Genomic DNA, 27,843 nt, shown 5'->3' with positions numbered 1-27,843 from the left:
GAGCCTGTATATTAATAAGGTCCCCAGATGTGTTTTTGCACATTAAAAAATTGAGAAGCGCTGATTTTAGTAAAGGACTCTTAGCTCTGGTGTCAGGGTCTGAATCGTCTTCACCAGCATCCTAGTGATGACCTTGACCCGTGTGACCAAGGGACTAGCCCTGGGCCAGCCAGGAGCCTCTTTCCGGCTCCCATACTCTTCTTGTGCCCTGTCTTCTGCCGGGACACCCGCGATCTGCTTCAAGACTTTTTTTTTTTTTTTTTTTTTTTAACAAAATCTTGGACTTAACTTGGACCTGTAGTCAAAGCATACAGAGGTTGTGGTCTTGAAGAATACCACGGTTCACCAAACCATGGGTCTTAGAAAATAGGGACCTGGTGAAAAATAGTAAAAATGGCATTAAACAGATAGGTTTTAACCATAAATAAAAGTTTTACGAAGCATTTGCTTCCAAAACAAAGTCACTTGGTGTAAAAACGAGGGAGGTGAGCATCCTTCTCTGTAATCTGTTGTCAAGGAGGCACCGCTGTCGTCTCATCATGCTGTCCTGCAGCTGATGACGCACTTTCTGTGCTTCTTGCTGGCTTGAAATTTAATGCACTTGCCTTCTTCCTCGTCTCATTATTGCAAATCTTGGCAAATGCTTTTGTCTTTTCACAGGTTACCACAGTGCTTACGGGTACTTTTTCTCAGCCTGGTCTTCTATCCTTCTGTTGAACCGGTGGAGTGGGACTGCATTTCCTTTCAAACCACAGACCCTCCCACGTGGTCAACACAAGCAAAGCTCTAAGAATGATCAGGTTCTTTTGTGAAACGAGGCCTGAGGTGAACCTTGTATAAGTGAAAAGCCTTGTCTTCTGTCATATGCAAATATGAAACCACTTGCGCTCAAGGCCGCCTTTGGCGGCCTTGATTAGTAATTAGTCTGCCACCTGAGTTCTGTGAAACCCTTTGCTTCTCTCCAGGGTCCCCAGCTTTGGCTCTACATTAGAACCATCTGGGGGGCTTTATTTCTAGAATCCTCTTGCCCTGGCTGCACTTCTGACCAATTTGATCATGAGTTTTTGAGTGGGACCGAGGCATCGTTCATTTAAAGCTGCCAGGTGATTCCAATGGGCGGCCGAGGTTACGGAACCTTCTATTTTATCATATATCCAAATCACCTGGAGAGCTTGCGCTGCAGCACTGGGCCCGCCCCAGAGTTTCTGATTCAGTAGGCCTGGGATGGGGCCCGGAATTTGCATTTCTAACAAGATCCCAGGTGGTGCTGAGGCACGGATGCAGAGACCACTGCTTTGAGAGCCCCTGACCTCGGGCTCCACTGAGAGGCCTGGCTACTTGGGAGGCACCCGTCCTGGGGCCAATCTGGAAAAGGCACTAAATTAAATCATTACTAGACATCTAACAAGGTGGAGGAAACTGTATCTGTGAGGAAGAAAGGAACTCTTCCTCTCTTAGAATCAGAGGAATTCTGGGATAAAGTGCTTGGGATGGGCGGGCCTGTTTTGCAGAGCAGGGTATGTGAGTTAGGACCCAGAACTGGATTGCTGGTCTAGACAGGAAAGCTCGTAGTAGGCCTCCTTCCCTGCCTCACGCTGTGGAGTGCCCAGCCTTTCCTCTATAGAAATGTGGGCACATGGCTACAGAGTCCTTTGGGAAGGTGCCATGCTACTGACCTGTCCCGGGCACCCATGCGCCTTTGGTCCAGCCCTGCTACCCTTCAGTAAGCCCTGCACGAAGCTGTCGGAAGCCTTGTTCTCTTTCCCTCTCTGACCAAGCCTCTGTAGCTGAATTCGTCTGCTGGCATCAGCGTCCCCACTTGGATGGCTGAATTCTACCTGTCGGAGCAGTATGGCTCTGCTGACTTCTGGGGATGTGCCAGGGGTCTGTCCCCCTTGGTGAGCAAAGTCGCCGCCACATTGGAGACAGAGCTGGCCTCTCACCGGGCAGAATCGTGGTGCTGGGAGCCTTCTCGTGAAACGCCAAGAGTATAAGCCGCTGCTCCTTCCCTGAGAGCATCTCGGGGTACCTATAGGGCATTTAAGGCCTAATATTGTGTGAGCTGTATTTGGACGCTTTCATTTTCAGATACAGAAAGAGCATATCCTTCACCCACGGCTGAATCAGTGCTTCTCAAGCCTGAGTCATGATAGCATTTGTATCTGTCATCTCCTGCCACATAATAGGCTTCCTCAAAACGCAGTGGCCTACGACGAGAATTCATTATGTCTCATGAGTCTGTGGGTTAGAAATCTGGGTGCGGCTCAGCTGGGCGGTTTGCTTTGGGCCTCACCTCGGTCACGCATGCAGCTGTAGTCCCCTGGCTTTGCCCCTGGGACCGCGGCACTGGCTGTCGGTGGGGGGGGGGGCACCCTCCGCAGTCGGCCTTTGGCCCCTCAGCCGTCTAGCCCGCCCTCCTTACTGGGTGCAGGGGCCGTCTGAGAGGACAACAGCGGATGTCTCAAGGCCTTTGGAACTCTTACAGCACCACCTCTGCCACATTGGGACGGTCAGAGCGGTCCTAACTCAGAGTGGGGCGTGGGGAAAGACATTCTCTCCAGGCGGGAGGAGCTGCTTAGTCTTGTGGGCTCGTTTCTCGAGGTCCACACTGCTGTTTAGTACTAAACCTTTCTTTTCTTTTCTTTCCTTTCCTTCTGGCCGCGCCACGCGGCATGTGAGATCTTAGTCCCCCGACCAGGGATCGAACCCGTGCCCCTTGCATTGGAAGCGCGGAGTCTTAACCACTGGATCTCCAGGGAAGTCCCTGACCTTTCTTTTCAATCTAGATTTTGAAAAGATTCTGGAGTTTGGCCAAGAAAATAATAGTGAATAATGCCTTGGCCCTTCTTAACCTGTGAGCTAAAGACAGCTGGTCCAGTGGAAGAGCTTCCTATTCGTAACTCTGCTGATGAGGGGACATAGGCCACGGTTAAGGGGGCTGCCAGGCTCTCAAGAACACCATGGCACCGGCACGAAGCGGGGGATAGCTGACCCTCAGATTGCGAGCGTAGGCAGTGGGCAGCTTCTAGGGGCTTAGATCGGAGGATCTCTGAGCATCTCCTGGGGGATGTGGTGAGGCTGTAAGCGCTTGGGGGGAGGGGGGTGGAGAGAAAGGAGGCAACTAACGCTCATGGGTCGTCAGGACTTAGATTTATACATATTACGTTGCTCAGTCCCAAGAGGTAGGTACAGTACTCTTACATGTGAGGAAACTGAGGCTTGGGTAAATTAAAAACTTCTCCTAAGATCACAGAGTACCTAAGTATTTAGATAAATACTTTCCCTAAACTGGAATTATTTCCATCTGGTTCCGGCAGACTCCAAACCTCCCTCCTCTTACCGCTCCTTAGAACCTAAAGGAAAGGAGAGAAGGGAAGGAGCACGGGTGAGAGTGTGCTAGTCTTTCCCTTCTTTCCAAACCATTCTATCCTTGGAGCTTTGCCACGTCCAAAGAATGTGAGACTCCACTGCAACTCCGGCCTCAGATGGCCTTGGGAGATTCCACTGCTCTGTGTGGCAGACACCATTAAAGCCTCCATTAAGACAGAATTTTCATCATGTGGGTTTTCTTATCATGGGTATTCAAGGCCCTTCCAAAAAATTCAAGTCAGAGAAGGAGCTCCAAAACCATTAAGAACGTGACTTTATATAGGCTTCCACACTGCTCTCCCACGTGGGGGGGCTTGGGATGAATTGAGCTTGCATGGGAGGGCGGATGACGCCAGAAGGGCACTTTGATCCTGGAAGAGGTCTCATCAGGTAGGTGCCCCGACAGGCTGGGCTGCCCTCTGCCAGGTTGTTTCCGGGAGTCAAATGTCTACTTCTCTGTGCGCCTTTGAGATCCCAGAAACCGCAACAACCTGGAGCTTTTTTTCTTAATGAAGCTGGAGTAAAGGGGTGGGCCCTGATGCTTCATGAACTGGGGTGGGGGAGGACTCTGTCCCCGGGGGAAGGGGGAGGAATGCGCATACCCGGCGCTGTGAACCTCTTCCGAACCATCCAGCGTGCACGCTTTTAACTTTCTTTTATGAATGGAAACCCCGAGGGTCACATTCTTACCAAGTGACCAGGCCAGGGTGGAAACCTAGGTCTTTATGATTTTGAAATCAGTACTCTTTCCACCAACATTTATCCAAAAGATCTTGAATGATAAAATCTAGGAATTCAGGAAAACCAAGGAGTTTGGTTTTCAGGGTTTAGAATAGAAAGTTATTATGCCCGTGAGAAAAAGACAGCTGTCCAAGGGCATTGTCCTAGAGGGAGCGCCCATCGGTCTGCGATGGTCACGAACACAGTCTCTGCTTTGCCTGTTTGATAGTCCTTGTACAGTTAACAAAAATGGAAGCATTTCTTTAAGGCCTGTTGCTCTTTGGGTCTCTTGCTTTTCCCTAGATCATTCCTTTCAGGCATTCAAATGTACAAGAAATCAAGAAAGAGAAAAAAGCATTTTATTTTTTCCTTGATCCTTACCTGGAGAGGGATACTTTTTTTAAAATTGAAGTATAGTTGATTTACAATCTTGTGTTAATTTCTGCTGTACAGCAAAGTGACTCAGTTATACATATGTATACGTTCTTTACATTCTTTTCCATTATGGTTTTATCACAGGCTATTGAAAATTGTTTTCTGTGCTATACAGTAGGACCTTGTTGTTTATCCATTCTGTATATACTAGTTTGCATCTGCTAATCTCAAATTCCCAATCCCTCCTTCCCCCCACCCCCCATCCCCCTTGGCAACCACAAGTCTGTTCTCTCTGTCTGTGAGTTGGTTTCTGTTTCGTAGATAAGTTCATTTGTGTCATGTTTTAGATTCCACATATAAGTGATATCATATGATATCTGTCTTTCTCTGACTTACTTCACTTAGTATGATAATCTCTAAGTCCATCCATGTTGCTACAAATGGCATTATTTCATTCTTTTTTATGGCTGAGTAGTATTCCATTGCATATATGTACCACATCTTCTTAATGCATTCATTTGCTGATGGACATTTAGGTTGCTTCCATGTCTTGGTTATTGTAAATAGTGCTGCTATGAACATAGGGTACATGTATCTTTTTGAATTATAGTTTTGTCTGGATATATGCCCAGGAGTGGGATTGCTGGATTATATGGTAGCTCTATTTTTACTTTTTTGAGGAACCTCCATACTGTTTTCCATAGTGGCTGTACCAACTTACATTCCCACCAACAGTGTAGGAGGGTTCCCTTTTCTCCACACTGAGAGGGATATTTTTTGATACCAGAATATGGCCATGTTTATCTGAATCTGAGAAAAATGCTGTTTTGCCACCTATAGAGGAGTTTTATCTTTTGTTCCAAGGAAACAGTAGAAAGTGTGGTCAAAGGGATACATGGCTTGGATGAAAGTTATAAGGAGTGGTTATATATATACAGTTTGATTTTTATGATTGTTTTCTTTTTCTAAGTTGGCATTAGAGAAACCAAAAATATATGTAAACAGATGGAAAGGCAAGGATATATTAGAGGAGATTGCAAACAAACAATTTTAAAAGGCAATGTAAACTTGTGTTATAGCATTTTGTCTATGATGAATGGTATTGTTTTCTTTTTGGAAAACTCTGTTTAACTCTTTTCTACTTAATGTCTCCTGCTGGATCAGATTTTTGTTCTCTGTTGTTATTTGGAAATTTTTATAGCTTTGAAATCTTCTCCATAGGGAATTCTGCTAGAACTAGAGAAGAAGGAAAAAAAAAAAAAAGCATGGGAATTGAGTCATTGTATTGCCTTAGAATGGAGTTTGTGTACCTACAACTTCTTGGGGGTTAGGGAATATTTGACACACATCATTGGTGTACAGATTAGAAGTGTTCTACCACTCACTCCCCTACCCCATTCCCTGTCCTCAAAGCTGGTAAATGAAAAATACATTAAGTTCAGTATTTGCCACACAAAGTCACTTAGAAATGCAGGAAACTCTAATGAATGCTAACTTTCAAGAATTTCTAGTTTGCTTTAGCCCTTTTGGACTGGTCATTAAACTTAGTGATTCTATATCCGGGTAGATGTCTTTTTAGGAGTAGTAAAATTCTAAAGTGTAGAAATAGAGTTGTTGTTGTTGATTTTCAGTGTGCTTCATGGTGCAAGCAGATGGGCATGGTATTGCTTTGCTGGAATAATTCACTCACCATTTTGGAAGAGTGTTAAGTAGAAACTTGGGAGGGGAAATGTCTTTTGAGAAATATGTTTTCTGACAGTGTTTTGGAATGCTGTATCTTCTGCTGTGATTTCACGAGGGAAAGCATGGGCCGTATTGAATTTAGTTCTCGTGATGTCAGTTTCATAACCAGTCATCATTCCAGGTTCATGTTCAACCTCTAGCATGAGTTCAGGCATGCTTGGAAGACCCTTTTATTTTAGAGCATTTTTAACATATTCACTTAAAAAGTGCTCAAACAATTATCAATTAACCTATTATACTTTATTTCAAGATGGAAACATGGTTGTATCTATCGTGCTCTGTGTTGACCATTGAGTGTCTTTATTTTGTGATGTTAACTGTAAATTTTACTGAAATGACTCATCTATGTTAGTGAAGAATTCGTGACTCCCTGTACTCAGAAACGTGTCCTTTAAAAACAAAGTGTACCTAGCTTTGAGGTGATCTCTGTTTGTTGACTTAGATAATCTTGAACACGTGGTGGTATTCACCTAATCTGCTTCTTGGTGACTCATGTCCTAAGGGGCCTCTCAGGACTGAAAGCCCTTCAAGAGTAAGGGCTGGTTTCTGCCCTGTCTTCACAGCTGTGAATCCAGGACAGTGCCTGGCATACACCAGTCACTCAATAAATGCTGGTTGAACTGACTAGAGCTGTATCCTAGATGTCCCTCTGGGTCTCAGAGGCCTTTTAGGAATCATGGTTCCATATTGGTTCACCTTCTAAGAACCTTTGTGCGGGTATAGTGGAGGAGATTGGCAGAAATATGTCCAAGAGCTGGCAGGAATTCTCCCCACACATCTGAAATGTTCTGTTCCTTCCTTCTGGGCCATCCTCTGGCTCCAGTGACCCCTTTCTTATCCTTGGCTGAGCTGCCGTGTTCTCCTGATTTGAATCTAGACTCAGAATTCAGAATGAGGATCTAAGCTGCCTGGCCACTACAGAAATGGCTCCCAAGAGATATTTCCTTTAGATGGACCCTCCTCCTGGGATACTCTTAGCTGGTCAAGGTTCCCAAACAGCAAAGAAGAAAGACAATTGATTGGGAACCTTAATTTGTAGGTGCAGCAACGCAGCCTAAACGTATCAGGTGATGTTATTATTGCTGCTATTGTTTTCGCCCTCTTCGATAAGAACATTTGCTCTGAAAACCATTTCCCCTTGGCTCTGGACCATCCATGGTGTAGGCTAGGAAGAGGAGAGAAGAGGAGGCACAAGTTATGTCCTGGCTAGGACTGATCACATCTGATCATTTTCTTTTATTCCACTCGTTCTGTATCTATCCCTCTTCCATGATTTCAAAAAGCACAGTGTGGGGCTTCCCTGGTGGCACAGTGGTTAAGAATCCACCTGCCAATGCAGGGGACACAGGTTTGAGCCCTGGTCCAGGAAGATCCCACATGCTGCAGAGCAACTAAGCCCGTGCACCACAACTACTGAGCCCGCGCTCTAGAGCCCGCGAGCCACAACTACTGAAGCCCGCGTGCCTAGAGCCCGTGCTCCGCAACAAGAGAAGCCACCACAATGAGAAGCCCGTGCACCGCAACGAAGAGTAACCCCTGCTTGCCGCAACTAGAGAAAGCCCGCGTGAAGCAACGAAGACCCAACGCAGCCAAAAATAAACAAATAAATAAATAAATTTATATTAAAAAAGAAAAAGGCACAGTGTGACCTAGGCATATCTTCTAGTGAATGTTCACTTGCGGCTTTTTTTCTCTAATAGCAACTGAAGTCAGGTAGACCCCAGACTTAAAAAAACAAAAAACAAAAAAAAAAACTACATCTATCTATCTATCTGTCTGTCTATTCAAACCAAGGCATTGGAAAGAAACAATAGAGCTCTCTCCTCAGCAAAGAGATCAAGGAAAGCAGAGCTGTAGAAACAAGAGAATTAAGAGTAGCTGATAAAAGAAAACAGTTGTTTGCAAAGTAAAGTTGGGTTTTAGAGGGTTTGCAGGTTTGAAGGAGAGAGACAGAGACCCTGGTGTTTCCTTCAGCAAACACACGCTCATTCTTCAGGTCTTACCTTCAACATCATTCTTCTGAGAGAACGTCCTTCACTCCCTGGGCTGGGTTCCTCCCCTCCTCCCCACATCTGGTACCCTTCCCTCTGATCACCCACTAACATAATGTAATTTTACACTTGTATAAAAACTAATTTATAAGTATAAAATTACATCTGTCTCTATATACTTATCTGTTGTCCAGCCTAAGTTATAAACCCTTCAAAGAAGCGATCTTGTTTGTCTTGTTTATTATTGTATCCTTCTGTTGGAATATGTTTGAAATATTAAATGGAAGAATAAATGCTGAGGTTACAGAGCAGCAGAGAGAGCGCCAAGGCGAGGGGGTGAGCGGAAGGGGTAGTATCAGGAATGGAGTAGGGAAAAAACCAGGATTGGCTGGCAGTAAAAGAGAGAAGAAGGATAGGTGAATGAAGGTGATGCATTCCCAGCCTCCTGGAATCATGGATGGGAATCCAACCCTTAGCCCACTCACTTCATCAGTCTCATCTCGGGGTTGGTGGTTTCACTTTGTGGGGACAGGTCCAGTATTGGGGACCTTACTACCTCTCTTTGCAGTGCTTCCTTCTGCTTTTATGTAACTTCTACTTCTTGGTTTTGGTCTTGTCCTCCAGAATGAGCTGATCCGTAAGTTATTTTAAAGCCTGTGAGGTCGATGGCCAACTGATAACAGAAATTGGTGTTTGGTTCTATTTTTTCTTCCATCAGATATACGATATCTTGGAGGATATTAAAAATGCTAATTCTATGATAGATTAACAAAACTGTATGAGTAAAAATGACCCGAGAATTAAAACCAATATTCTCCAGGTTTTGGGTGCAAATTACTTTAAAGTCTGTCATGGATATTTGTAAGGAAGAACTGAATATCACATACTGAAGTGACTGAAAAACCTTCAGTCAATTATTTCTTTAAAAATTGAGATACTTCTGGTGGCAGCATACTGCTTTTAATTGGTTCCTTTCCCTTCCAGAAGCTTGGCTGTCAGCAAAACTTGTATAACATTAATTCCATCTAAGAATTTATAAACTTTTTTAAAAAAAATCTTAGGAAGACCTGCTATTACCCATATTTACTATGTAAATTAAGCGAGTCTTAAGAAAACATGAAAATTAAAGCAAAGCAGAATTTAAAAGAACTGTTCAGTCAACACACCCATCCCATTGTCTGTGCAGGATTAATCTCCAAAATATGTGTAATGAAAAACAATTGTATCCCAAATTGTTTAATTTAGAAGGAAACTGATTTTGACAATAGAAACACAATGGTCAAGGACAGTGTTTAATGAGCCTTAGAAAGTATGCTAACGCAGCTTTCAAAACCTCAATTCCCCTATGATGGATAACTTTATTGCACACTCTTGGCTATTTAAATCTCAAGGGTCAGAGGGTTTGTATATGTTATTGGTAACAAAGACGGAGATCTCTCAGCTTTCAGTGAGTGGATTTATAAGGCACCTCCTTTACAGACAGTCTAAAGTACTCCGGAAAAATGTGTTCTATGTAGTTTAGACTCCAGAAACTCTATCAGAATAAGCTTGAAATTAACCTCAGGGCTTTATCACACTCAGCCTTCCAATCTCATTTTATTTCTCCCGTATTTTTATATGCAAAGCAAGTGGGGTTGTGTCATTATTTGTAATAGGTTAGAAAGTTGAAGAATATACAATATAAAAAGAATAGACCAAAATTTGAATTAGGGATAATAACGTTTTCGTCCTTTTCTTGCATGGATAACTAGAGTTTAAGGTACATGCTTTCCTGCCTGCCTACTTACCAGCCTTTCTTCATTTTATGGTACAAAAATTTTAAGGCATCATGTTGGATTCGAAATTAAAACTTTGGCATGATAAATATTTTTTATGGTTACTTAATAGCATTCCAACATACAGCTCCACGATATATTCAGTTTTTTCCAGAAAGAATTGTGTGTGAACCTGAGGATTATCAGTGTTACATGACAGGTTATACCCAATGGCTCAACTAAAATTTAAAGTTCTAATTCCTGTCCTTATACTTTCTTTAACCATTCTATGGCAAGCTCCTTTATTGAAATGATGAAATATTTCCCAGGTCTTCTCTGTGATGCTTTCCTTCCTAAAGGAACCCAGAGGGATCCACGTAAATAACATGAATTCCGGGGCCCTGCTCTCATTGTCTCCATAGACGCCCAGAACTTTGGCATTGAACAGTAATACACACAGAGTATTTGGTAAAATGTTTTGTGGTAGACCAAAGCATAATCCTAATGCCATGTAGAATAGGGAAGACTTGAGATTTTAAATTGTGGGTTCCCTACATACTGTCCTATGCTTCCAGACTAGTGATTGTTTGTTTAAAAAGAATACAGAGGATACCTTGGGCTGAACTGAAACTTGTAATCCTAAACAATTCAGAGGATAGAAGGTTAATATTAAGGCAGTTCAAACATTTTATTAATACGACTACTATGCCTGATGATGCAACTTGCTCCAAATGCTAGGATGCAGCAATTGATGAAAGATGAACAACAGCAGAAAAACCCTGGTTGCTTCCAGTAAACCGAGTGTTTGTATATTGCATGTGTGTTTATTGCATCTCTGCGGAGTGTTCTTTTTTTTCAGGTGTTTATAACCTGAAAGTTAATATATTCTGGCCTGAAATAACTTGTAAATCGACGTGAATGATAGCATAGCACTGCTGGTGATTATAAGCCCTTCCGTGTGAGGTGTCATCAGGTCCAGTTTCCCCACAGTCCTCTGAACAGTAACATTGGATAAGAACAGAGGATGGTAGGGTGTCTGCTTCACATGTAGTGCGTTTCCTGCTACTGGCGGAGAAACAGCCGTGCCGAGCCCTCCCTAATACCCACAACCTTCCTCTTGGCGTTTTTAGGGTATAAAGTGCACTGGTTCTGTCCATCTCCTTTTGTATAAGCAGAGGAAAGCCTACCATCTTCTCTACTGAATGCTTTGTGAGCTATGTCTCGTGCCCTGTCAACCGGATCTTGACCCTTGCTCCAAGCCGCTCAGATAACTCCCATGACATCGTATGGTAAATTGAAATGACATCTTGTTAGACAGTTCTATGGAGGTGGCTTGTGAACTCATTCAATAAAAGGACATCGGTGTGGGAGTAGAGCATTTGGGGGGTAAAAAGGTAACTCCTCGGTCGGCAGGAGATTTCTCACTGACCAACCTTAATTAACTCTGATGTCACATGAAAAGGAGCTGTTCCTGGGTACAGGTCACTTGGAGGGTAGGCTCCTGATGGTAGCCGGTGACAGGCCCGATGATAAATGAACATGCCCTGTTAAACCATGACCCTCCGAGAAGCCAGTGTCAAGGAAAAAGCTCAGAGAGGTACCCTGAAGACGTGCCCCTCGTAAGCGTTGACAGTAGGAATGCTGATGTCAGTAGAGGACTTTTCTCTTGGTAAACATCTTAAACCACCCAGATTTTTTTTCTTTTCAATAACCTTTATAGAGTTTAAGGAAAAATGAGTGAAGTCCATCACCCATGCATGGATGGAACCAAGACCATGGTCACTTCAGGGGCTAATACCATGGTGTCCTCTGTGCGCTGCACTGGAAAGCTGTTGGTGGATTTTGTTGACTGACAAAGTGTGAATTGTAAGCTTTAAAACAAGAAAATTATTCAAGTAAACATATGTTTAGGGCTGTGCCGACTGTCACTGCTGAAATTAAACAATTTTTCCCTTGTTTTTTTACACCTGAATTCAAGACATAAATGCTATATAAATGACTTTTAAATTTTCTCTTAAGGCATGGAGATCAGGTGCTTCATAGTTTGGATCTGATGATTTGGGGATTACTTGGGATAGCAGAAGCTCTGAAGCAAGAAACCAGTGAATTCTTTTTTGTGGGTCCCTTTGATAACAAAAAGATGAGAAAGAAAATAGCAAGTCTCTGGGATTAGCAACTTGCTACAAATTAGGTGTATTACTGCTGGAAGCAGCTACCTTACCATTCCGTCCTTTGTGGACCCGGGACCAAGAGCACAGTAATCTAAAATATCCTACATCTGTCCATCTAAAAGTCACAATCTTATCTCCACAAGGGATTAGTAGTCAGCAGTGAGTCAGAGCTTCATGCTGTTGCCGAGTACATGTCAGTTTCTGAGTCCCAGCGTGGAAAGAGGTTTCCCTGTGCCTGAGAGAATGTACATGCCCCCTCTCATTTCTAAACCCACCTTCCACCACTCCTAAAACAAACTTCCCAGGGAGGAAAGCATGTCCCCTGTAGGCAGCAATGTATGTGTGCATGTCTTTACGTAAACAACCTTTCATTTCTCTAGATCCTTCCTTGATTTAAGGCCAGTTGTTCTGGGAGGAAAATAACATTTAAAAAACTCATGTCGCCTCTCATTGTGGGACTTGCTTGAGTTATGCTGCTGCCATACAAACTCCCATGGCTTTCCCACCTTTGATTTAGTCTGCTGGTAGACGGAACAGGAGCTCTCTGGTCTTTCCCCATCATGCTAGAAGTGAGAGAAAAATGTACGTTATAATGTCTTCCAGTAGAGTGTGGTGCCTGTACCCTGGGTTGGTGGTGTAATCTTCATTTAAGAGTCATTCTAACCGAACTGTGTTCAGTTATAATGGACCCTTCATATTATCTGACAAATACTTTAATAGAGGCACGACACAGAAGTTAAGACCAAGAGTTAACTTCTTATTAAGTATTAGAGCCCTAGTAGGTATTAGCATCTCAAACAAAAGTTTTGGAAGTTTCTGGAAATTTGGTTCATTTGCATTCTTAACCTTTTTCCCACCCTTGCCACCAACCAAAAAGATTCCATGAGGTTTAGTCTATGAGACTTAAGCTTTTAATAAGCTACGTCTTGAGGAAAGAAAGTCTTCTTTTATTATGAATTATGTTTAATTAACCTCACACAACCTTGGTAAAGACTCGGGGTCTTAACATCAAATTTTAGAAACATGATACTTGGGGATTTATATTTAGATAAAGAGGTCATTTATCATGTAGGATTATGTACTATTGAAAACGTGGTATGTGAAATCAAACACAGATGCCTCTCATTTGAAAGAGACCTAATATACAAAGCTTTGCATTAAAACCAAATCCATTAGAAATCAATAATTTTAATATTAAAGGAAATACCGTAGATTTCTTCCAAGAGCTCTAGCAACATAATTTTTGCCGTGACTCAATTTGTTAAAATTCCAATTTAAATAGGTAAAATTCAAACTATGCAATTCGAAGTGATTTTAAATTAACATTAAATTTAAAAGATTGCAATTTGGGGGAACAGTGAGATTTTTGCAATATGTTTGTAAATCTTCTAATACATAAATAATGATGTTATTGAACATGAAGTAAAAATTCTCTCTCTAAAATCAGCCTTCTAAAGCTTTAAGCTGGAGAAACAATTAAAAGTATAAAAATCTAACACTGCTGAGGTGGTATGTAGCGACAAAGTTCAAAATAACTCAATATGCAACTTAACTCTGATTATTTTAGTCATAAGTTTTGTTTTTAAAACAGCTTTATTGAGATAAAATTCACATACCACGAAACTCACCATTTTAAATTGTGTAAGTCAGTGATTTTTAGTATGTTCACAAGAGTTGTGCAACCATCATCACTATCTAATATTAGAACATTTTCACCCCCAAAAGAAACTCCTGTTGTTACTCACTCCTGTTCCTTTCTCCCCCAAGCCCCTGCCAACCACTACTCTTATTTTCTGTCTTATGGATTTGCCTATTCTGGACACGTCATATAAATGGAATCATACAACATGTGGCCTTTTGTGACTGGCTTCTTTTTGGTTTTTAAACAAGAGAATATTATTTTCTCATGGTTCTGGAAGCTGGAAGTCTAAGCTCAAGGTGTCATCAGTTTTGGTTTCTCCTGAGGCCTCTCTCCATGGCTTGTAGACAGCTGTCTCCTCTCTGTGTTCCTACATGGCCTTACCTCTGTGTGCACCAGCACAGTGTTTTCCAGAGTCATCTATGTTGTAGCATATATCCATACGTCATTTCTTTTTATTGCCAAATAATATTCTGTTGTATGGATCGACTACATTTGTTTATCCACCCATCATTTGGGTGGTTTCCACTTTTTGGCTATCACAAATCATGCCGCTACAGACATTTGTGTACAAGTTTTTATTTGGACATATGTTTTTGGTTCTCTTGGGTAGATACCTAGGAGTGGAATTGCTGAGCCATCTGTTTAACTCTGTGTTCAACCATTTGAAGAACTGCAATCTGTTTTCCAAAGCAACTGGACCATTTTACAGTACTACCAGCAACATATGAGGGCTCCTGTTTCTTCACATCCTCATCAGCACTTGTTCTTGTCTTTTTTATTGAAGCTATCCTAGTGGGTGTGAAGTTGGTATCTCACTGTGGTTTTGATTTGCATCTTCCTGATGGCTAATGATGTCCAACATCTTTTCATGCGCTTGCTGGACATTTATATTTCTTCTTTGGGAAAATGTCTATTCAGATACTTTGTCAATTTTTTAAATGGGTTATGTGTTCTTCCAGTAGTTGGAAGTATTTTAAAATGTGATTTCTAACTTGTACATTGTTGTTAATCACTGCGGATTTCAGAATCGCTGACTTTTTAGGCCAGAAGGAATTGTAAAAAATCTAAGTCCAGCCTCCTCTGTTGGCAGATGAAGAATCTGAGGCTTAAGGTGACTTGCTCATGGCCACAACAGAGCTAGTTAGTAGCGGAGCTGGGGAGATTCATGATTCCCAAGCAAAAATGGAAAAACATAGCTGTTTCATGATTCCTGTTTGAATAAGGCCCCTTTCTTACAGAGAACAGCCCTTTGATTTCAATATAGTAGGGGTGAGGGGGTGTCATCTAGAAGGAAGAGGAGCTAATGGCCTTGTCTTGAAGTTACATTTAACAGGTCAGAACACTATTATTATTCAGATCAATAAAAAAGGCAGTTTTCTAAAGATAACTTTTAGTCAAACTTTATATAAGAGCTTGCTCTCAGTCTTAAAAGTGGTGGGCAAGGCTGTCTGGTTCATAATGACCTATGGTGGGTGTTCTCTCTCTTAGTGTCCATCATGGTAGCTTTGAAGAGGTTTGAAGAAAGAACCTCAATCATTTGGGCTTTGATTTGGTTGCAAAATAAAGCCTTTTTTATTTACTTGGAATTTTACACACGCTTCCCATTGAGGTCACAGAAAGCATTCCATTTTGCCCAATGAAGTACAGGTGGGAAATGTAACATCTTAGAACAGTCTGTGCCTGGGCTTCCTCCCAGAGCTTCATCATGTGGGGAAAGAAGGGGTGTTTGTTTAAGAGCCATAAAGCTCTGTTCGCTTTCTACCTACCCAATAATACAGAACAGACAAACAACGAGGGAAAATATTCAGACAAGGACAGTACAAAGTGTCAGTGTTCACATAACTTCACGTACACATATTGGCTTTTTAATGCTATTAGCCCACTGTGCTTGACCCTAATAGTTTTTCCTAATAAAGAAGCATGTGATAAAGCCCATTTTCATAGTCTACACTTAGTTTGTTTTTGTTTTGGTTTTTTTTTTTTTTTTGGATTCTACGTGCAAGTGAGATGATACCGTGTTTGTCTTTCTCTGACTTATTTCACTTAGCAAAATGTCGTCAAGGTCCATCCATGTTGACGCAAATGGCAAGATTTCATTCTTTTTTATGGCTGAATAGTATCCCATTGTGTATATATACCACATCTTTATTCATCCATTGATGGACACTTAGTCTTGACTACTGTAAATAATGCTGCAGTGAACATGTGAATGCATATCTTTTCGAGTAAGTGTTTTCATTTCCTTCAGATAAATACCTAGAAGTGGAATTGCTGGATCATGTGATAGTTCTATTTGTAACTTTTTGAGAAATATCCATTCTGTTTTCTGTGGTGGCTGCACCAATTTACATTCCCACCAACAGTACACAAGGGTTCCTTTTTTTCCACACCCTCCGCAATTCTTGTTAATTTCTTGTCTTTTTGATAATAGTCATTCTGTGTGTGAGGTGATATCTCATTGTGGTTTTGATTTGCATTTCCCTGATGATTAATGATGTTGAGTATCTTTTCATGTACCTGTTGACAGTCTGTCTTTGGGGAAAATGTCTGTTCAGATCCTCTGCCCGTTTTTAAAATTGGATGGTTTGGTTTTGTCCTATTGAGTTGTATGTGGGTTTTTTAAATATATATTTTGAATATTAACCCCTTATCACACACATGATTTGCAAATATTTTCTCCCGTTGAGTAGACTGCCTTTTCATGTTGATTGCATTGAGTTTTTTGTTTGGTTTTATTTAAATAGTAATTTTCCTGGTATAAGGAGATCTCTTTGACCCTCGTGATTCTATCGTAGTTGACTTTGATGAAAACAATAGTTCATGGACCACCTAGTTTCCTGAGGGGACAATGATTCTTTTAAACGAGACTTCTAGGCTACCATGGCAAACAGTGGAAAGTTCTGATCCCCATCTGAGCTTCACAATGGGGGATCATTGTTAAGTTGTAGCACTCCACCCTTCGAAATGAAGTATCCTGTGGCTTTATTTCTAAGTGGACAATGTGACGCTGAGCTACTCATGAGTCGAGCAAACAGAGTTGTTCATGGTGGGAAGAAGATATCGGATCTTGGATGTATGCATGTTCATGTCCTTACACATCACCACCGAGATGGAGAAAGTGTCTGACATGCAGGAGACACTCAAAAAGTGTTAAATATTCATTACGCAAGTGGGTGTATGGGCATTAAACTGCTTCAAAGAAGTGTTTCAAGGCCTAATGACATTTCAGAGCAGTTGAGGAATAAATATCCCACTTTCCTTTTTCTTTATTAGTTTTCCTGTTAAACTGTAGTCTTGGTACTTCCGTTCATCTTTATGAGATTCTAGTTTCCTATTAACTGAAGGATGTGATGTCCCAAAGTGTCCAGTTACTTCGAAATGCTGTTTCCTGATACCTCTCCTTTCCTTTCTTTCAATCAACTACTTTTACCTAGCTTCCTTGTTCCTAGGGCAAAATTCATGATGTCTGCGAAGACAAATTCTATAGCAAAATATTTTTCTCAATATTTATCCCCCTAAGCTTTCCAATAATCCTATTTTTCTCTTAGTGTCTTATTTAATCACTCAGTTAGGTGGTTTTCTTTTGGTTGGAGGCTGGAGTGGGGACTGCAGAGAGGGATGTGCAGTTGGCGTATTTTTTGAGGGATCTTCTCTACATGACACATCTCTTTCTGCTGGCATTTGGGTGGTTTTTTCAAGGTTTAAGATCCTCTCTGACAAGGGTCAGGAGTACTGGTGTTCTAGGGCACTGATAGAGAAAGATTCACACAATTTGGAAACCAAAATAACAACAAAAAAAGGGAAAAAAGTAGGAATCACCTCATACCAGGGAAGGAAGGCATCTTCCCCTTGGCCTCTCCTGGATGGGAAAACTCATTATGTGCACACAAACCACAGAGATACCTGCAAGTATTGCCAGAATTTTCCACAGGAAGCTTGGGGTGGACCTTTTCCAACCCATGAACAATTGCTCAGTTAAATCCCTGGAGTTCCATGCCACAAAGAAGGGCAGAAGCTATTCCGGCCTGGACATTTTTCAGGGCAGGCATTATTAATTGCTGGCTGTGGCTTTTGAAAGACGTAGTGTTCTCCTGGATCACTGATTTTGAGCTACCCTGTTACTTCAGAAAGCTCATAAACATGAGGAAAGTACAAAATTCTTCTTTAGGTACCTGAATGGGTCGACTTGTTCTGTGAGGTTATTTGATAGACCAAGGGGAGCTCGATGAAACGGTCATTCGAATTTAAATTTAGTTAATATTGAGCCATTTGCTCCAACCATAATTTGATACCAGGGCCTATTGTATATAAAGGTGACTTTCAGAATATTAATATCATCAGCAACACCAGCAAAGAAGATAATGTTCATCTAACATCTTTGCAGTTACATACCCAGCAAAACGTTCTCTGATGGGAGCGGGGGAGGGGAGTGATTCTGCTAGGTGTCGGTGACAGGGGCATCTATCTGCCACGTGCCAGGTGGCGTGCCCGCCACCCAGACAGCAGAGCACCAAGTCCCCATGCTGTGCCTGTGGACTTCCTGGTTCACACGTGAGGATGCCGAGGGGCAGCACATTCAGTAATGCCGAGGCATGCCGGCAGCAAGTGGAGAGATTAAGCTTCTAGGGCAGATCTTTCACTGAGTCTAGTTTTCTTTGCGATGTTAGGACCTGAGAGAAACACTAGGGAGCATTGCTAGACTTCCCCGTGGAGTCTGACACGTGCAGGTCTGTGGTCTAAGATCCCAATCTTCTGCTTTGGATTCCACTTCGGAAATGTATTTTTTATGTAGAAAATATTCCCTAAGATCGGCTCTGCATACATAACTTCCCTCCTTCCAAGAATATCTTTTCTCCCTCCTGCTGACCCTTACCCCTGCTAATCCTGAGCCCCATCTCCCGCTTTTACCAGGAGGAGGGGGAGAGCAGGGGACGAGGGGAGAGCTCCTGATCAGAGACCTCTTCTGCTAAGTCGAGAGCTTCAGCAGAGACTCAACCTCTACTGCACCAATGGCTCAAAGAATTGTGGGTCTGGGGATGTCAGAAATGGACAGAGAACCAAAGTCATGCAGTCCAGTCTCCCGTCTTACAGATAAGAGAACTGAGATCTGGAGAAGGTGACCTGGCCAGGGTCTCATAGCTGTTCCCCGGGACGGATACTGTGTTGTATGCAGATATTGTGTCGTATGGAGATACTGTGTTGTATGGAGATATTGTGTTGTGAGGAGATGCTGTGTCTTGAGGAGATATTGTGTCATATGGAGATGTGTTGATTTTAGCACACTTTTGCATAGCTGATCTCATTGTCTCACAACGATCCCCATGAAATATACTTGTCAAATGTCACGTAGGAGCAGACAGTTCCCTCTTTTCTCTTCCATTATAGAAGGAAGTTGGAGATTATGTAAGACAAACCAAGTGGCTTCTAAAACTGATTTTGATTCTATAATTAGTTTTCCATATGAGGAAACCAATTCAGAAAGAGAAATGACTCGCCCAGAATATCATGGCTCAACTAATGACTGAACTATGTCTAGAATCCAGGAAAAGTTCCATGCCTTGTATTCAGAAAAAGATCAGACGGGCCTGTATAACCAGATGACCCATGTTGGTAGTTCAGTATTAGAAATATATTTTGGATGACATTGACATTTAATCCTGAGAGTTTTTAATAAGTTACTATATATTTTAATATGGTTACACTTTGAATCATGATTGAATTTATTAATGTTCTAAATTAATGGGCTTTTGAATATTATTTAGATCATTTGGCATAGTAGGATATACAGTATTCATGAGCAAGAAGTCTTGGAATAGCAAAAATTTGTGAATTAATATCAGATGTACCTTTTTGTCTATGCAAGTAAGTTAAAGATGAAAAGTTACCTTTTGTGGAAAGATATACCTTTTAAAAAAAGACGAGAGGGCAATTTGCAAATAACACATTTCAAAAACTTTTTTTCCAGGATGTAGTTCAGGTTCAAAATTAAAAGGTCCTGAGCTGAGTTTAAAAGGCACCCAGCACGTGATGCAAGCAGGCCAGACGCTGTATCTCAAATGCAGGTGAGTGACCGTGTTGGTTTGGGGACAGTCTGATTGCTCTTCCGTAGGCAGAACCACTCCCTAGGAGAGTAGAAAGGTGGCCCCCCAGAGGAGACAGGTAGACGTCAGTGGTCTTTCATCATCTGCCAAGTGCAAACCTCATGCATCCAGCTTCCCCTGGAGGGTGATACATTCATCCATGGGATCGGAGGGAATTACTCACTCACAGGGAATCAGGGGAAGGGATGTCCCGAACATTTTGAGTTGTTTAAAAGCTTTTCTAAATGTGTTACTTTTCTGTAAAGAAAGTGACTGTACTTAAGAGAAGACCTCAGGATAGAAATGACAGCTTCAGAACTGGCCCCAGCCATGACTGACTGTGTTTTGTTTTCTTATCTGTGATTGCAGAGGGGAAGGGGCCCATTCATGGTCTTTGCCTGCAACAGTGAGTAAGGAAGGCCAAAGCCGTAGGCTGAGCATAACTAAATCTGCCTGTGGGAGGAGTGGCAAGCAGTTCTGCAGTACTTTGACTTTGAATGCGGCTCAGGCAAACCACACCGGCTTCTACAGCTGCAAATATCTCTCTACACCTGCTTCCAAGAAAAAGAAAGCAGAATCTACAATCTACATATTTATTAATGGTAAGACTTCCATTTTCTACGTTCTCTTTGCTATAACTTTGCAGTGGGTCATAAATCCACCTGATCCATTGGAAAGGGAGCTTTCCTAGTGACTGTGAAAGAAGTGGGCCAGGAAAGAGAGCCTACCCTAGCTGTCGAAACTTGTGGAGTGCGTTTTAATGTATTTCCTGAGTGTCAGTTTCAACCAGAATTTTCAAGGACCAGTCAGTCAATTGCATGCTCCCTAAAGGGAGAGACTCTTGTCTATTTTGTTCACCGCTGTATCCATGGCACCTAGAATACTGTCTGGCACATTGTGGGACGAAAAAATGAATGGTAAGCTTTTAGTTCTATTTCTTAATTATTGAGAAGCCCAAAATACAATACAAGATTTTTGTCCTTTAACACAACTGCATTCTCTGATAGGTTGAAATTGTCAAATACTGTTCTATACTAAATTCATAGGTGTAATGTTGCTAATGTCACTTGAAGGTTACCAAATTAATTCCAGTTAATGATGCTGTATTATTTCATGTTCACGAGGCGAGTATTATAAACATATAAGACCAGGCACATGCCATTGCATAGTGAAAAGGACGAAAGACAAAAAATGAATCATGTTCTGGTTATGATTTTTATAGTATAATTTTTTTAGTTTTTCCTTCCTTAGAGAATGAAGAAATGAAATAATATTCAGAGGGAAGAAATATAAAATCCTTAAAGAAACATAAAGTGGCAGTAGAAATGGATCCCTGGAAAGAATAATAAGGAAGATGACTTGTCACTTTGTTCTTCCTTGTTTCGTTCCAGCCAATTTCCAAAACTTGCCCAAGACTCTAGCCTTAGAGCTAGAGCTCTAACACATAGAGCAAAATTAGTAGGCACCTCAGGCACAAACTCAAGTTAAAAAAACAAAACAAGCAACCATCAGCGTCAATAGCCTAAACACACATCCTGGGTCTTCCTCCCGGCGAGTTAAAGAACTGGGTCTTTGCATTGAAGGCAGCACCATAGACTTACATTTTGGTGGGAATCTTTTTTGAAATAAGGCAACTAGACAGTGTTTTACCTGAGCATAATATGTAATTTTCCAGATTCAGGGTTAGTCTCAGAGACAGTAGAACAGTAGTGTGATATTGGCAGTAACATATTAGCTCGTATCAGCCTGCTTTGACTGAGCCACTTTTCTATCCAGCTCTGCCAAACTCCTGTTTGTACATTTTGCACTTTTCTGGGGGGAGGGGGTGGGGTGGGCAGAGAACTGGGGGAGGCAACAACTTCCTAGCTGATCGCCATCATAGGAATGCAACCAGCCCACTTAAAAATAAGAGGAGGAAGGAGGCCAGGGATCTTGGCTTGGAGAAGGCAGAGCTGCCTTCTCCAAGAGGGAAGAGAGGGCGGGGTCGGGGGGAACAGGATTAAAGGGAGAGACACAGACACAACGTGTGCCGGTGGCGATGGAAAAAGTCACGTGCTCAGACATCTGTTCTCTTTTTCTAGCTCCACATAGTAGGTTATGTTCTTTCTGGCTCTTGTGGAGGAAAGAAAATGCTTTTATTCCTGTCTCTCTAGGGGAAATGGGGGGGGGGGGGAATTCATTTATACTAAAATTCTTATAAAACTTTCTCCTATGGGTTTATTGGTCTGACCTTCCGAATCAAACACTTAAATGAGTAAAAGAAGACCATTTCTCTTTTTTTCCCTAAGAAATAACATTCGGTTATTTTCATCTTTCGCTCCTGCATTACTCAGTAGGCCTCATGGGTTATAGAGCCAGTAGGTAGGTGTGCAGAACCTGTCAACTTCAACCCCCTTTGAAAACAGAAGAGAAACTTAGCTATTTAGAATTATCTCCACTTCCGCTATACAATAGAGCAGATCTGGCAGGTAACGATCACTTTGGGTGTCAAATCAATAGTCATTCTAAGCCCTGTGAGGGCAAGGTCCATGTCTGCCTTAATTACTTTTACCTGCAAAGTGCCTCCTGGGTACAGTGCCTGGCTCATAGCAAGAATTCAGTAATATTTGTCAAATGAATACACGAAGCGATTAACAGGGCTGTGTGGAATAATCTGTTGAAATTGACACTGAGGATGAATTTCAGGCCAAGTAGGAAAGAGCGGCATCACTAATTATCGCTGTCTGGTATGAGGCTGGGGGGGTGAGTACTGGCCACGGTGTCACGTATGTATCATGTCTACTCTCTGGTAGTAGCCCACAAGCATTAGCATAAAGGTACAAGTCCTAGTATCTCAAAACTCTTGCACAATTTGGTTGGATAGAAGGAAATTCTCTATTTCAAAGACTGTGTTCTTGGACAGGGAAGGATATCAAAATGCACTGATTGTGTTTCATAGGGCATTATTATTGGAATACTGTGAATATTACATGCGTTCATTGGGAAAATCTTTATGAGACGTGACTTTTAGATAGCACTAATAACAAAAGATATTTGAATCAATAATAGTGAGCATAAGAGAGCACCTGAATCTTCTTTGTTTGTTAGTTAATTTGGTTAGCAAATATTTAGGGAACACTTGCTAGGTGCCTGTAACTGTACTGCTCTGAATAGTAACACGGATTTTGTTGTCTATTTCCCGGTAGAGTGATATTGGTCTCATAATCACACTTTACTAAAATCCAAGTTAGCTATGATATAATTCATTAAGCAGCTGTAACTTTTCCAAGTATCCTAACATTTTATGCATTTCCTATTTTCATTCTTTTATTAATTTTGTGTCTGAGAAGATTTGGTCTCAGGCTTCCATTATTATTGAATATTTATAACATTACAGGTTTAATTTTATTCAGGGGCACAAAACTGGTCTGGTCTCTTGTGACTCAGGATTGTGTCTGGGACTAATAACTCCAACCAGTTCCTAATACACAGCTCTGACTACTTACTAGATGTCAACTGGTTATCACTTATTTATTATTGTTGAATGTTTACTTTAGAACATGTTATTGTTTGGACGATTTCTGCCCCTGGTAAGCATCTGCAGATGTGTTGGCGTTTCATTTTGGTTTTCTATAATGATGAGAAACACTAAGACACCTCTTTTGAAAAGGCATAGATCTGTAGTCTGATAGGGTTCTGAGAAAAAGAATCAGGGCTGTATAGCTTTGTCTGCATGATACCAAACCGTGCATGTGGATTATAAGCAAACTATTAGTTAGATGGTTCCCACCTGAGCACTGATTTGGACATAACATCTGATATGTATGTGTAATGTACAGAAAAATCAATATCATCACTTTATCATTACAGCTTGTAGGAATCTACCAAACCTCTGACATAATGCATTAATTTCAATTTATTTACTCAAGTAAATAAATTAATTATCAATTTAATTACTCAAGTAACTACATTTAACTACTTTACTTTAAAAACCAAAACATAAAACAGAAGCAATATTGTAACAAATTCAATAAAGACTTTAAAAATGGTCCACATCAAAAAAAATTCTTAAAAAAAAAAGATCAAGCCAAAGGTATATCAGGAGAGGAAGATGATTGTCTTAGAATCAGTGTAATTTAGTGAGACAAGGCTCTACTTGGCTATGGGACCTGGGATTTAACTTACTGGTAAATTTAAATTACTGGTAAGTTTAAATTTCCCTTAATATAATAATTCCTTACATTCGTGGTTTCTTTTCATTTAAACAAATGGTTTTATTTACATTCTGCTGTTCGATTCTCACAACAATCCCGTGAAGCTTTTTCTTCTCTCCATTTTGCAAGCAAAGGGCCTAAAATCCACTTCACTTGAGGCTACATGGGGAGCGACGGAAAAGGGTTAGCAGCAGAGTAAGGTAGTCAGATTTTTCCGTTCAGATTCTCAGTGGCGGGAGGAGACCAGAGGGGGCAAGACTGAGGCAGGAACACCAGGTAGGGCTGCTGCCAAGGTCACCGTCGTCATAGCTGTGGGAAAGGACAGAAGGTGATGATTGGAGGGATTCAGTCCACCTTGGTGAGCTGGAGGGTCGTGGTGGAAGGGAGGAGGGAAAGTGACACTTGAGTTCTGTAGGGGCACCTGGGCAACTGGTCCCAGGTCCCATAGCCAAGTAGAGCCTTGTCTCACTAAATTACACTGATTCTAAGACAATCATCTTCCTCTCCTGATATACCCTTGGCTTGATCTTTTTTTTTTTTTTTTAAAGAATTTTTTTTTGATGTGGACCATTTTTAAAGTTTTATTGAATTTGTTACAATACTGCTTCTGTTTTTATGTTTTGGTTTTTTGGCCGCAAGGCATGTGGGATCTTAGTTCCCCAATCAGGGATCGAACCTGCACCCCCTGCATTGGAAGGCGAAGTCTTAACCACTGGACCTCCAGGAAATTCCCACCCTTGGCTTGATCTTGACAAATGGCTGTTGAATGAGAGTAACTGAAAAACGCTACATACATTTTTAAAAAATTGCTTTTGGGAAAATGAGTGGAATACCCCAGCAATTATAGCTACAAAATTCTGGGTCATAAGGAAAAACAAAAAGTACTCCTCGATGCTTTACTAATTACAAAACAAAAAGATGTTAGCTGAATGGTAATGCCAGGGCTACTTAGGTAGTGTTCATCCGCCTTGCAGAGAAAAAGGAACACATTTGCATTTCTTTTCTGACCTTTTGGTATAGATAAGAAATTGGCTCCAGATCAGCCTTTTCTAAGTTAGAGGATTTCATTGCAATTAGTATTTTAATATATGAGTTTTGCCTGTAAAGTAAGGAAACTAACCAGAAGAGATTTTAATGGCATCTCCAAAGTATTTAATACTTTGTCAGTGTCTCTAATTTAGTTAAGAAGACCTTGAACTTAGCCTGTTGAGTTCCCCACGCTTTGAAGTCAGCCTATACCCTTACCCTCTCCAGGTCCAAGACTTTCAGGGCTCTTTAAGTATAATGTCTTCTCTTGAAGCATTATAATTGAAAAGGGAAAGAAAAATGGGGGTCTGCGCTGTGGTTGAGTGGATATCTTCTAGTTCTTCCCTGTAAAAGAAACTCATCTCTTCTGCTTCTCTTTACTTGGTTGTTTTTCTCTCTACGCCTATTAAAGCAAACGGGTTGGAGCATTTTCACAACAGATTTTCCTTCCTTTGGTTCTCCTTTATGTATAAAATGAATGAGATTTGCATAGCAGCTTAATTTCAGGTAGAAAAATGATCAGACACACTGCGTATGTAATTGAAAAGTAGTAGAAATTCTAACAACCCAGATATCCTGGGAGAGAAAGATCATTGTGCCTTCACATAAATGTACTTAGTGGGAAAAAGCTCTGTGTGGCTAGGGGATCTCCAACAAGTAAAAATATTAAAGGTGCAGATATTCTGAGAAGGATTCAACATACTCGCTTGTTCAACACATCAGGTTTTCCTGAAGGGCTTTTACATAACTCTCTGAGATAAACCACTTTGGTATTATTTCTTCCATTTTATGTATGAGAAAACAGCCGCTGTGACCTGCTCAAGACAGAGCGAATAAAATGACAAGCCAGGATGAGGATCCAGGTCAGATCCCAAGGTTAAGGCTGTTTCCGCTATGCTACAGTTTCAGCTATTGATTTCAAACTATGAACCAACTGTTCATCTTTGAGAATATAGATTATACAGTTATTACATTCTTTTAAATTTCAAATTCAATGTTTTTTTCTTTCTTTTGAGGAATGGTAGGTTACATTGGTTTCAGGGTGTTTTTCTGAGTGATAGGCCTTACAGAAACAAATCCCCATCCCAGCTTTGTGTTGTTGCCTGATGGGGTCAGAACTTGTTTGGGCACACACTCTTTCACCGCTGCGTTCCAGCTCACGTGGCAAGGGAAAGAGACCTCATTCTGTTTACCAAGATGAGCAGGGCTCTTAAAAATCCCAACCATCAATGGGCTGTGAAATCAAATTAGTGGTCTGTCATCAGCATTTAAAAAAAATAAAGCAGGGGAACTCCCTGGCGGTCTAGTGGTTAGGACTCCGGGCTTTCACTGCCGGGGGCCTGCTTTGGATTCCTGTTTGGGGAACTAGGATCCCGCAAGCTGTGGAGCACCCGCCCCCCCCCCCACCACTCCACCCAAAAAGCAGAATAAAATGGAAAATATCCAAGTATATTGCAAAAAGTAAGGATAAACATTCAGTGAAACTTTTTAAATAAAACTTTTGTTTCCATTTTATAAAATATGCAACATATATACATTATACTCACATATATGTAAAATACACATGAGTGTGTGTAGTGTTTAATGGGTCTGAAGTGAAATGTATTTCTTATTGTGGAACTCAGTACAATAAGTTTAAAAGTTTCAATCTTATTAAAGTGTAAACAGGTAAACTTATTAAAATTTTAACAGGCTGAGACAGGTCATCTCTGTACTTTGTTTAAGAAAACAGCACCAGTCGTAAGCACCATGGTGTTTTTTGCACGCCACTCCTGAAACAGGGGCCTGGCGGGAACGTGGTGGTGGAAATAACCCTTCTCCTCAAGTTGATGTGGCTACAACCCGTCGTAAAATGTGTGGGTTTATGCACTACAAACTCCTCCCATTCCTGAAATGGGGTTTCCCACAAATAGGTGTCACCCAGGACGTGCAGTCAGCAGGTGGCGTCTGTATGTGGACATGGGTCACACACCTGCCGCCCTCAGGGCCCTCCCGTTCTGTGCAAGGTACGAAGAGCAGAGTTGCGGCATCTTAGGGTTTTGGAGGCCCCTGGTTCCTTTCTAGGACCATGACTTCCAATAGATTTATGAGGATTTTAAAAGGTACAGGTTGAACTTCTTAAAATAATAGCTATTGCCCAGAAGCGGGTCTTTCCAGGGAGTGAAGAGGACACGTCTAATAGTCCTTACTGAGCCCCGCGGTAGAACTTACTGAGGTTGTGTGGACCGTTCTGCTCCGACGCCACCTCCACTGGCCTCCTGCCCGGGTCCAGTGCGCCGCGGGGCACAGGAATGTGGGGAAGCACTGCTTCGCTGGGTGATGGCTGAGCAGTGGTCGCCTGTTCCCCAGTTTGCCACCGCGTGTGGCAAGTCCAATCAGCACGGCCATGAAACAAGCAGGGACGTTGAGGAGAAGCGTAGCGATCTGCAGATCAGAGTACTCAGAGTCTCCCCATCTGCACTTTTTCCCGGGTGGGGGTAACGGTTCTAAGGTGGGGACGCACGAAGGGTGTCAGACCCCCAGCCCAAAGTGAGAGGAGGTCTCCGAGCTTTCAGTTGCATCACTGGCTGCCTCGTCAACACGCCGCCTTCCGTGCAGGGCAGAACCATGATGGGGAGAGAGAGAGGCTGAACAGATTTTTCAGAGCCTCTGACACATTTTCAGTGGCACCATTGTCGTATTTTTGTGGGAGAAACTTTCAAGAGAAACTATTTTTTTCCATTCATCAAAATTCTCCTCTGAGGAAAAGCAGGCTAAAACAGTTGACATTTTGTAGGAA

At 41.7% G+C, this 27,843-nt stretch overlaps 1 protein-coding gene across 2 annotated transcripts in view; it reads left to right on the top strand.

Moving 5' to 3' along the window:
• The window catches only part of FLT1 (fms related receptor tyrosine kinase 1), a 171,623-nt gene that overhangs the window by 6,821 nt on the left and 136,959 nt on the right, over positions 1–27,843 (top strand). For both annotated transcript variants that reach the window (XM_036831571.1, XM_036831572.1), the window contains exons 2-3: positions 19,731–19,827; positions 20,215–20,447. In XM_036831571.1, coding sequence (XP_036687466.1) covers positions 19,731–19,827; positions 20,215–20,447 — 330 coding nt within the window. The remainder of the gene's footprint in view (positions 1–19,730; positions 19,828–20,214; positions 20,448–27,843) is intronic.

The sequence above is a fragment of the Balaenoptera musculus genome, chromosome 18, assembly GCF_009873245.2.
Source record: "Balaenoptera musculus isolate JJ_BM4_2016_0621 chromosome 18, mBalMus1.pri.v3, whole genome shotgun sequence".
NCBI classification, from domain to species: Eukaryota; Metazoa; Chordata; class Mammalia; order Artiodactyla; family Balaenopteridae; genus Balaenoptera; species Balaenoptera musculus.
The sequence above is the reverse complement of the archived record's forward strand: the minus strand, read 5'-3'. Positions and strand labels throughout refer to the sequence as shown.